The sequence below is a fragment of the Balaenoptera musculus genome, chromosome 14 (assembly GCF_009873245.2).
Source record: "Balaenoptera musculus isolate JJ_BM4_2016_0621 chromosome 14, mBalMus1.pri.v3, whole genome shotgun sequence".
NCBI lineage: Eukaryota > Metazoa > Chordata > Mammalia > Artiodactyla > Balaenopteridae > Balaenoptera > Balaenoptera musculus.
The window spans coordinates 89,665,296-89,677,407 of NC_045798.1; the positions used below are offsets into that span (position 1 = coordinate 89,665,296).

At 47.4% G+C, this 12,112-nt stretch overlaps 1 protein-coding gene across 7 annotated transcripts in view; it reads left to right on the top strand.

Annotated features, from left to right (window-relative positions):
• ATP9B (ATPase phospholipid transporting 9B (putative)) overlaps window positions 1-12,112 on the top strand; it is a 227,399-nt gene that overhangs the window by 169,946 nt on the left and 45,341 nt on the right. For all 7 annotated transcript variants that reach the window (XM_036874381.1, XM_036874378.1, XM_036874376.1 and 4 more), the window contains one exon: window positions 10,762-10,874. In XM_036874381.1, coding sequence (XP_036730276.1) covers window positions 10,762-10,874 — 113 coding nt within the window. The remainder of the gene's footprint in view (window positions 1-10,761; window positions 10,875-12,112) is intronic.

A 12,112-nucleotide genomic window follows, 5' to 3' on the forward strand; every position in this document is an offset into this window, starting at 1 on the left:
AACAACTTGAGGGCCTCAGGGTCAAGAAGGTAGACAGAGAAAACGCCTTCCCAACTCACTGCACGGATGGGAAAAACTTTAAAGGATAAATCTTGAACGATACTAGAAATCAAGCAAAAGTGCCATTAGATGATCCAGAAATTGGAATTCGTTTGATGGAGAAACAGGAGCACAGCAAACCCAAACTCAAAATGGCTCCTGAAGAGATCCTACAGAAATGTAAGAAAATGTCTCCAGAACAGAGTCCTGGGGAAATACTAAATTCATAGCCAACGAGGATCTGCAGCGAGATTCAGGGAGTCATGAGGCTGCCCATCATCAAGACAGGGCCGCCCCGAGCCCCTGGCTTCCAGCACCAGGCAGCCTGGCCTCTGTCAATACATGCGGTCAGAAACCAGGAGCCGCCAAGATGAGGTCAAAGTCCGATTCAAGCAGCCGGCTGTCCCCAGAGGAAACAAAGTCAGTGAGTGTTTACATAGAAACCAAAAAGAACCGTCAGGAAAATTTCTAGAATTGTAAGAGAGTTCAATTACATGTATCAACTCAGTATCAAAATTAAACTGCATTTCTCTATACCAGCAACAATGGGGACGCTTAATTCTAGAAATGCCAAGTAGAATAGCAACAAAAAAGTATAAAGTAATTAAAAATAAATTTTAACAAAAAATGGGTAAGAACCATGCGGATGTTTTTAAATTTTGAAAAACCTTTTACCGAGACCTGATTAAATGGGTGGACACCCTGTTCTCGTGAGTAGGACACCTTAATGCAATGAAGGTGTCATTCCTCCCGCATTAAAAATCTGACGTGTCTGCAAGTACAGGACGAATGGGGAAGTCCTACTCACTGTTGGTGGGAGCGGCACGTGGCTCACTGCCTTGTAAAGCGGGTCTTGGGCATTTCGGCCCAGTGTCTGTTCCCTAAAGAAGCATCTGGAGATGTACCAGGATGTACCAGGATGTTCACAGCGATGTCCTGGCCACAAGAACACACGGTCTGGATGTGACACAGAGAAAGTCACCACCAGGACAACGGCGCACTGTGGCACGTTCTTGCAAGAGCACACAGCAGTGACACGGAGTGCAGGCGTTTACCTCCGCGTGGACGGGCGCCGCGGGGAGACGCTGAGCGGGGGAAGGGTTGGGGGCAGGGAGGCCGGACACAGCTCTGGGCTCATCCTCGGGCCTGGGCCCCACCAGCCGCCTTTCCTACCACCTTCCAGAGGCCTCCTGCAGGCACCTCCTGCACCATTCCTGAGCTTATGGTCGTCCTTATCAGGGGGGAAGCAGGTCTGCTATGGACCAGAAGTCCTCTTGTGGCCATTTTAAATCTGCATGTAATGGTCCTAGAATGATATTGACCTATTATTTCGTCTTAATTTACAAACAGAAAGCACATGCCTGAGAACACACAGTAAACTCAAGGCTCTGTGTCTCTGGCTGTTTGATATCAGTAAGTAAAGGTTTTGTGACATTATTTGTCCTTAAAAGGCTAACTTTTATTTTGCATTTTAAACAATAATGGGTTTATTGTCTGTAGCTCCTCCATTTTTCTTTGTTGAATTGGAGTTACATTCAGGGTAAGGATAAGTGGTTTTTGCCCAGGGTCATAAAGACAAAGTCATTTTTCCCACATTTCACTCTGCTACTTTTAAAAGGCAAGAACATCGCTTCTTAAGGTTTTAGCTTAATAAATAATCTTGGTTCCTGAGATTTTTTTAAACATCACAGAAAAATTATATAAAATATATTAGAGAAAATATTTTGCATTTCATTTTCTAAAAGGCCTTTTTATGCTAGAAGTCATCTGTTCCTGACGTTGAAGCCGTGCGGAGGTTTTTTTGAATTTTTTGGTCTAGAATTTTTTTCAGGCCCTTCTCAGTAATCCCAAGATGAACGCCATCTGTGGAGCACCTCCTGTCGGTGTCAGAGGCAGGGGAGGAGGGCAGTTTGCAAACATCTCAGTGGCCCAAGTGTCAGCCGAGAAGGTTAGGAATGAGCTGTTGTCAGGAGCCTTACGTGGCTCCTGAAACTGTGAGGTGGTCCTTTGTGCGGCTGTAAATTGGGTTTGTGCTTCATCAATAAGCTTTCTGACGAGAAGCGTCCATCACGGTGTCTCTTACTTGCCACAGCCGAATAGAAAATGAAGTATCCCAGTAATTGCATTCTAGTTTCCTTCTCGTGGACAAGAAAGCGATGTGCTATAATTAGGTTTGATTGGAGTGCACGTTTCCGGTAAGATCTGAAATTAATGATGTTGCTATAGTGACACATCTGCGGCCACCAGTGCGTGAAACATAAAGTAATTCATTCGACAAGAGTAGACATCTGTTAGCTGCCAGGATGCAGAGCGCATTGACACTGACCAGAAATACTAGGCGTTACGTGCTCGACGCGCCAACGATGCTGAAACCGGAGGACGGATCGTTTGCGCGGAACCTGCTGGGAGGGCCTCCACCTCCTCCCTGGCTACCCCGACAATGCCATTGTTTGAGGACAGTGCTGCCGAGGGTTCATAAATTTTAAAACTTGACTCAGGTGCAGCCTCTTAAAGCGATACATGAATTCCTGTGTTAGTTTTTATCTTCGTGTAGGACAAAGCCATTCCTGAAACACCCACTGAAACAACGGGTTTTCAGACGCATTTTAATCATAGCATCCATTACCCAACACGCCACGTTGTTTAGACTCGAATCACGTGTGAGTTTCATAGGACGGCATCATCGTGGTGGGGAAGCGCTGTTTCCATGGTTTCCAAGGGCACCAGAGCACGTGTGTGCCAGTCAGTGCGCACACACGCAGCGGAGCGTGTGCTGGTGTCCTTCGACCGGAGGACCACTGCGGCCTCTCCTGCCTGGTGGCCACGACTGGGGCCTCAGTTACGATGGGCGTGCACAGTCTCACCGAGGCAGCTGTTTGCTGACGCAGGTGCCTGGATGTGAGGGACACTGGCGTTTGGGGTGTTGGGCCAGTCGAGGTAGCACACACATACAGATGCCAGCAGTGCAGGGCTCGTGGTCTTTTGAGAAAGCCTCACATACAGCAAAGAGAATGTGTGACTCCGCCTCAAAGAAGGTCGAATAATTTTTAAACGGACGCGTACCTCTGCAGTCTGGTAAATTAGTCATCACTTTTTAGAAGTTTTGTTTCCATTCCTGCGCCATAAGATCTAAGTAACCGTGTTTCAATACAGCCATTGACCCCGTGTCCTTGTCACTTTGCTTGACCAGAATCTTTGCAGAAAGACCTGCCCGGTGCAGGTGGGCCACTGTCCCGCAGGTGGGCCACTGTCCCACAGCCGCTCCTCTGCGGCCTGCAGAGTATTGGTCTGAGGCCAGGTCACAGTCCAGGAAGGTTTGACCAGAAAGTTTTGCGTCTGCTTCTCCGACACCTCCTCTGCGTGGCTGTGAATCCCATCTGTCGCCACCCGGAGAATGGTGCCCGTGGGACTTTTTCTTTGGAAACTAATTTTCGTTTTGCCTGCTTAGCTCATTGTAGTCCAAAAAACTGCTTTGTTAAAGAGCTACAGCTTTTTTTTTTTTTTTTCCCCCAGGAATCACAAACAAACCTTTTGTCACATTTTCTGTCCACAGAGCTGCCACGATGATCAGGTCACTGTGAGGCCGCTGCCCACCTCGCTCAGTCCCCGCCCTTTTCCACGTTTCAGATTTGGGACATCTTAACTTTTGTTGTATTAAGATGACAAAAATTGTAGAAACTATCAACTGGCTGGAATCATGAAAACATTTAAGATAAGACTTGAAAAATCATTTTGCATTGCTGACTCCTTAGTAACCAGTAGACTCTTATACTTACCTGCTGTCAGGAGGGCACAGAAAGCCCGAGACTAGCACTGACCTTCCCGCTCAGCACTTTACAGAGTCAGCTGCAGAGTCAAAACACCACTGAAATTTTAAAAATATTTTGATGATGCATCTTAATATGTTAAGTAATTACATGTGACACATGAAGGACTGTCTGCGTAAATATTCCAGTTTCTTCAACCCAACAGGATGTGAGTACATTTACTCAGGTGGCAAAATAACTAATATTTTATTACTTATTTGATGAGGAGTGCTAGTCATTTGTTCAAATGTATCAGTTCTAAGCCATTGAAAACATGATTTATTAGCCACTTAGAAACTTTGGAAGATGCCACAGTCCACACTACACAGTGTTGGGTTCAAGTGACAGAGGTCAGGCTGTGTCGCCCTTAGCATTTGGTGTAGCTTCTGAGCAGCCTTCACGACCATCTGAGTTTCCAGTGTCTGGTTTCTGCACACCCCCGCCTGGTCCACGTCGGCCGTCATCCCCATCCTCCCCTTCCCCGCCTCCCAGCCCTAGTAACCCCTAATTTCCTTTCTACCTCAATAGATCTGCCTGTTCTGGACATTTCACAGAAATGGAACCATACAACATGTGGCCTTTTCTGACCACCTTCTTTCGCTCAGCATAACATTTTCAAGGTTCATCCATGTTGTAGCCTGTGTCAGTAATTGCTTCCTTTTCATTCCAGAGTAACATTCTGTTGCACAGATACACATTTTATTTATCCATTTATCAGTTGATGGACATTAGAGAGTTGTTTCTGTTTTCTTGTCTGTGATGAGTGACACTGCCGTGAACATTCAAGGTTCCAGCCAAGGCAGTTAGGCAAGAAAAAGAAAAAGACATCCATACTGTGAAGGAGAGTAAAACTATCTATTTGTGTGTGACAGGGTCTTCATGTAGACAATCCTAAGGAATCCCGTAAAGCTCTGTTAGAACCAATAAATGAGTTTCGTAAGGTTTAAGATACAAGATCAACATACAAAAAAGAATTTTATTTCTATACACTAGCAATGAACTATCCAGAAAGAGAATTAAAAAAACAATTCCACTGACAGTAGCACCAAAAGATAAAATCAATACTTCATAGTATTAAAATGGAAACAGTATTTCCCAACTTGATCTGCAGATTCTACACAATCCCTATTAAAATCCCAGCTGCCTTCTTTGCAGAAATTGACAAGGTGATCTTAAAATTCATACGGAAATATAAGGGACCCAGTGTAGCTGAAACAGTCTTGGAAAAGGAGCACAGTTGGAGGACTCACCAGTTCCTCATTTCAAAATGTGCTACAGAGCTACAGCGACCCAGACACCACGGTGCTGCTGGGAGGGTCGGCGTCAGGGCCGAGGGGACAGAAGTGAGAGTCCGGGAGAAGATCTAACACTTACGGTCAGTTGGTTTTCAGCAGAGTGCCAGGATACTCAATGGGGAAAGAGTAGTCCTTTTAACAAACGGTGCTGGGAAAACTGCGTATCCACACACCATGTACAAAAATTAGCTCCACATGGATCAGAGACATAAATGTAAGCACTAAAATGTCATCTTTTTAACTTGCTCAGTTTTCAGAAGCTATTCTGAATTTGTTTTCTATTGCATTCTCCCCAACTCCATTAAGCAACTGAAGAAAGGACTGTCAGGTATCTACCCAAACAGAAAGCTTTATAAACATAACCCAGAAGGAAAAAGCAATAGTTCAAACCTGGGCTTGTTACCTTTTAAATTATTTTAAACTATATGTGTAAATGCAACAACATATTCAGTATGTTAGTGTCTGCTTGCATGTATCTGTGGTGGCTCTCCGGCCTGCCCTGTTTCCAGGGGATCTTTGTCCGTACGTGGAATTACTCTCGCGATTTCTCCAACTGGTAGTAAGTAACAGGCCAGGTGAAGCAGCACAGTCGAAGCTGGAGCCTTAGCACTTGCAGTACAGCTAATCAAGGTGTTAAAACAGCAGTCACTCTACAGCCCCAGATTCCCCGCCTAGAAGTCGTCTGTGAATGGAGCGACTGTAACCACGTGCCTCTGGCTGTGGAAAATACCTGTCACTCACGTGGATGCAGCATTCGGGAGTGTCAGGTTTTTGCCTTCAGTGACCTCTGGGGATCTGACTCGGGTACGTGCCACTTTAAACCCAGGGCAGATTTACGGGCCTGGGGACTGACCGCCCGCGGGGGGCGGCGGGGAGATGTCGTGCTCCTGATAGAGAAGGCCCCCCTCCGTCCACCCCGCGTGCAGAGTGGGCTCCAGAGCCATCTCTGCAGCCTCTGTCCAGCGTCGTCACAGCAAATCCCGGGCCTAGAGGGAACGCGTGAATCAGCCCCAGGGCCAACAAGCCACTGAGTGCAGACTGTGGGGAACTGAGGCCCTCGGGGAGTTTCTGAGGACAGAGCTGGGGGTCAGAGAGGCTTGGGAGACCTCACCAGGTCCATATTCAAACCACAGTATAAAAGCCCGACACACAGGAGACGAGACAGCTGGGAGTCGGGACCGACCTCCCGTCTGATGTTGAGGTTAGGGTCATTTCTGGTGTGATGGCATTGGGGTTGTGTTTATTTAAGAGCTTTTATTCGTAACACGGACGTGCTCGTGGATGAGGTGGCATGTTTCTGGTTGGCTCCAGCTGTGACGGGGCAGTGGCTGGGGCCCTCGGCGACCCTTGTGGAAGGGGTGACGGTGCCGGTCCTGGCGTGACGCTGCTCTGTCCACTTGTGTGTGTGCGGTGCTCCCGTCAACAAATGCAGAAGGTGGGAAGGAAGATAACATTCCTGACCTCCAGTCCCTGGCATCCCTCAAATTTGTAGTTGAAATTTCCGTGTGTTTTGCTTTACTCTGGCTGTTGGTGTGCACTTGCACACACACACAAGAAAGGGGGTGTCCAGGGTGCGTTTCCACGTGTTTCCAGGAAGGAAACGGGCGGTCGACAGGGAGGCCCCCAAATCCACGTTTTTCACTGCAAATCAGCTCCCCTACTCAGTAGAGCAGCAGGGACGCCTTGGCTGTTAGAGCAGAACTGGCCCATAATCACGTTTGTAACTGTCAGGTCATTCACTGCGGCGGGAGAACCTTTTGTTTTCAGTTCCTCCAGGAGAGGAATATTGTGAATATTAACATCAGATTAAAAGCTTCATCTCAGAAACTTTGTGAAGTTTCTCCTGTTCTCCTCGGCCCCCGTGCGTAGCTGTAATCGTTCAGAAGGAAGAGAGAAACAGAAAGAAACGGCTCGCTCTCGGGTTAGCAAGTGGGAAGAAGGTCTCTGGTAAGAGCATTGACTGTGGAGAAGAAGTGTAACGTGTGTTCTTTTAACTAGAATGTGTCTTATGGAAAAGCACATTTATCTTACTTTTTGCCATCATTTCAGTGATATCCCTACTAGCTGTTATTTTTTAGCTGCGGAACGATAATTACATAGCGATCCTCTAGCATTTCATGTAGCCAGAGCCCAGGCGTGTCCCCTGGTGGCCTCCGCTGCAGGAAGTACGCAGCTCAGGAGCGTCCCCTGCGCTCGGCCGCCGGGTCCTGGCTGCACACACGCGGCCCCGCAGCCCGGCCGTTCCTTGCAGCGCTGCGGTGAGAATCAGGGAAGATCACTGTGAAAACAGCTGCTGCCGTTGACTGTGCGCGTGCCGGGTTTCAGGGGTGGATGTCCAAGGTGAGAATGCGGCATGCTCCAGCCGGCGGGCCCAGCCACTCGACAGGCCGGACGGCGTGTCCCGGGGGGGGCCTCGCGGGCGTCACACGAGCAGTAGCCTGCATCGCCGTGTCCCCAGGCGCCGAGTCCGCTCGCACGATCGCTGGCACGCACAGCGTTATTCCTCCCAAACACCTCTCGCTTCCTCAGGTGGGTTTCACGTTGTGAGACAGAAGGTTCGTTCTGTGCATCTCTGTCGTGAGTTTTCTTCCAAAAGTTGTAGTTGTGGTGTGATGAATACGAGATCGTTCACGTTTTGTAAGTGTGATTCGCTTAGATGTTGTGATTATTTTTCTTGGCAGTTTTCACTCCCACCCAGACCTCAGCACACGCCAGCCACCGCCCCCCCCACCTCGTCACCAGCACGGGGACCCGTCCCCCTCATGCACGGCCAGGTTCTAGCACGAAACCAGAACCCAGAAGCACAACACGCGTCGTGATCTTGGGGATCGGGCACATCCGTGCTCCGCTTTCCCCCGGCTCCCCCGCCAGCCCCTCCCCTGCGTCCTCACCGTCCTCACGGGCGGCTGCATGGGGGCCTTTCTGCAGCCCCTCTTCCCGGGACGCCGTCAGGTTCCCCTCACCCTGTGTGTTTCGGGCACTTTATATGCTTACTTATTTACCTTATTTATTCTTCGCCATATCCATGCGGGACCGGTGGTAATTTCTCTAGTTTGCAGACAAGCACTGAGGCTTGAGAGTTTAAAGTATCTCTGTGAGGCGCCACCAAAACTTAGCATGTAGTGATGCCTTATAAGGAGTTTTTTGCCAAACGAATGATTGAATTCCAAGTTCGTTAGAGACATGTGGGAACGTGAGAGTTGCTGGTGTGTCTGAAGAATGGTGGCCATGTGGACTGTGGCCTCTTTATTTAAGGTCTTTCTTACCTGTACGAGGTGGTTTTAAAAACCTAGAGAAATAATAGTTCATTCTTGGTGGGAGCTGTACAGGTGTTTGTTGTAATATTCTTTAACTTTGCTGCACAGATTAAGTTATTAGTAATAAAAAGTCAGGTTAAAAGAAGTGTCATTAACCACAGTCCTGTTTATAAACTGTTTCGCATGTGTGCCTACTTACCATCCCCACCGTAAGTTACTGCCTCACATTCAAGGTATATCAGAGAAGAAAAGTCTCAATGAAATTCTTCAATTACGTCAATTAATCTGATACGTAAAATATTTTTAATTTAAATAATATATTTGATCATTTCTCAGAGAACTGTCCATTTGAACGCATGTAATAGAGGTAAACTTCATACTTATTCTAATAGGAATCAATGTAAAATTTCATTATCTTTTGACCATAGGTAAATAATAGAAATGTTGTTTTCATATCAAATCTTTGAAATAAAGCATTTATATATATATTTTTTTTTAAGAACTCTTTTTTTCTTTTTTTTAATTAATTTATTTATTTATCTTTGGCTGTGTTGGGTCCTCGCTCCTGTGCCAGGGCTTTCTCCAGTTGCGGCGAGCGGGGGCCACTCTTCATCGCGGTGCGCGGGCCTCTCACTGTCGCAGCCTCTCCCGTTGCGGGGCACAGGCTCCAGACACGCAGGCTCAGCAGTTGTGGCTCACGGGCCCAGTTGCTCCGCGGCATGTGGGATCCTCCCAGACCAGGGCTCGAACCCGTGTCTCCCGCATTGGCAGGCAGATTCTCAACCACTGCGCCACCAGGGAAGCCCCATAAAGCATTTATAGAACTTCCTTATTTCATTTGGAGGCTGAATTGTTGCTAACTACATTATTTAATATACCCTAGTATTTAAGTTAGTTATTCTTTATTTAATGAGGATGGCATAACCAGAAAAACCCCTTTAAACTGCACTTCTCATGTAATTTTGATTCTGTTAATCAAAGAAACATAGGAACCATTTATTAAAGGGGCTACATAGAATTTTGTAAAAGGCAGAATTTATAAAACTGACAAGCATCCCTGACAGTAGCTGCTCTTTGAAATTTATGAAACCCTGGATAATATGTTATATACATTCTTTTGAGAGTGTTTGCCAAAACAATCTCTAAATAGTAATTGCAAACTATAGATTTTCCCTTTATTTTAAAATAACCTCTGGGTGCTGCAGGGAGTCCTGTCAAATGAGCTATTTTGCTTTGAACACTAGTCCTAAGTAATGGGCATGGAGTCACAGGTAGATATGAAAACAGTTTGTATTATATTTTCAACATTGTGTGGGCCAAAGAAAACAAAAATTAGTTACTGTGGTGTCTCGTAGACACGTAAAAGGTCCGACTTTTACTGTGACCGCGTGGCTCTCGGCTCATATTCACACTCTTAACTACATCAGTGCCCGTGGGTGACCCTTCTCTGTGCTTTGAAACAAGTGCAGAAATCCCGGGGACAGGGCTGGGGGGCACAGCTCGTAGCACGGGCTGCCGGAGTTCACAGGGAGTTCCCCCTGCACCACACCGTGTGGCTCTCCTTCTGTAAAACCGGAGCAGCCCAGACTGTGTGCGTGTATGTGCGTGTATGTTTTCATATTAAGTGCTAGATGCACAGTGTTTAGGGTCTCCTGTCAGGGTCACAAGATAAATAACACTGGGAACTTATGTGCCACTTTTAATGGAAGTTCACCAAGTTTTTGAAATACATGGCGTTACCTCTGCTGCCCCTCTGTTCATTGCTGTTACTTCACTGCATTTGGTTGTGTATCTTTTGATTGGAAGCTGAAACCTAAAACTGACCTGCCCGGGTTGGTGGGCAGTGCCAGGGCGATGCAGAGGGCCCGCACCGGGGTTCACAGGCTAGAGACCAGCTGGAGAGAAAACGCCTCTCCTTCCTCACCTCCTCTCCGTACGACGCACGTGGATGCCGAGGCCTAAATGCGTTGTTTCTGTTCAATGAAAAAAACTTAATTTTTCGAAATAAACTTATTTGAAACGGATCGACGCACTGGTCTCTCAGGCAGCATTCTCGGGTGTAGTTACAAAGAGAGTGACTCAGAACTGGAAGACAGAGTCCAGACCTTCTCCACAGAACCAGAACCCTTGCCGTTACTAAAAGTTACTGAAAGGGGAACCTGACGTTCCAGGAAGGAAGCTCTGGTCCTCACTAGTGAAATGAAAACATAGTGCAGGTGACGCTGGAGGACGCTTTGTGTGGCCGAGCAGCGTGCTCACAGGTGCAGAGCGCGTCCAGCCCTGGGCGTGGGGCGCGTGGGGTGTGGCCTCCATCTGCCTGATGGGCCACCTGAGTTGACGGTGTCCTTGCTGCTTCTGCCCTAGGAACCCTCACGCGGAACGAGATGGTATTTAAGCGGCTGCATCTGGGCACCGTGTCTTACGGGACGGACACGATGGATGAGATCCAGAACCACCTCGTGAATTCCTACTCACAGGTAAGCCGGTTCAGTCCTGCAGGGGATCTTCTGGCAAAGGTACCCGGTGCTGCTGAGTGGCCCTGAGCCTGTTACCTGCTTGACCTGCAACGTGGCGCCTTCTCTGTTGATGCTAAGGCATTACTTTACTCATCGTGCGTTTATAAATCGAGAAACAGTTTTTGGACTAATTTTAAATTAAAATTTCTATATTGTATAATCATAGACTTAACGACCTTAAATCGTTTATTCTTATTAAATTTTCTTAGTGAATTATTTGTATAAATCACTCAGTAAACATAGTATTTTTAAGAGTATTAAGTAGAATCCTGCATCAAATATGTTTCTTAACAATCCCTCTGTTTTTCCTCATAATTAATAAGGCTTTCTCATATTTTTTAAAGGTACATATTTTTAACCTTTTCAGTAAACAGAAGTAGGAACCGTAGTTTTTCTGCCCTTCAACTTCCACGATTATCCGTGGGCAGCTGGTCCTGTTTCATCATAGCCAGTGTCCGTCAGATTGTTATTTCGAAGTGAAACTTGAATATAATATCACATTAGTTCATCTGTAAATATGTAGTCTGTATCTCTCAGAGATAAGGACAGGGTTTTTTTGTTGTTTGTTTTTTTGTTTTTTAAGACGAAACCTCAATCTTGTCTTTTTCACCGGAGCCTCTACAGGAAGAGGAATTGTTTCTTTCACGTGAGGGTGCAGCCTGGTGGTTACAGCGTCCGTTCTCTGCCAGGGCGTCTGGGCTGGGGTCCTCCCAACCTTTCAGGCTCCCGACGTTAGGTGTGTCAGGGCCACTGGGTGCCCAGGTCAGGCGGAGACCCTGGAGCGGTGGGGACATAAGCCACCTTCCAGTTTATTTTCGGCTGCGTGGTTTCCACGGCCCTTCCCCAAGTAGGGCTTGTGTTTCAGTCCCTGGGTTTCTTCTGACCCATTGTATAACTTGCAGTCACTGACTCGGCGTCATCACACCCAGCCATCCCAGGGCATTGATTCAGGACCACTTCCTGAGGCCTCTTCTCTCCTGAGGAGCCGAGGTGTGTGGGGTTGGCACGTGCAGAGCGCTCGCGGGGTGTGATGGCCGCGTGTCTCCCTGCTGCCGCCAGGCTCCCTGGGCCACGCCGGCGCCCCACCTGCCGAGGCCGGCAGGTTCTTGTTTACAGGCCTTTGTCTCCCACTTGATTTCACGAAGACTGGACTGAATTACCCTTGGCCTCTGCAGTTCTTCCTTGTATGTTGTCAGCCT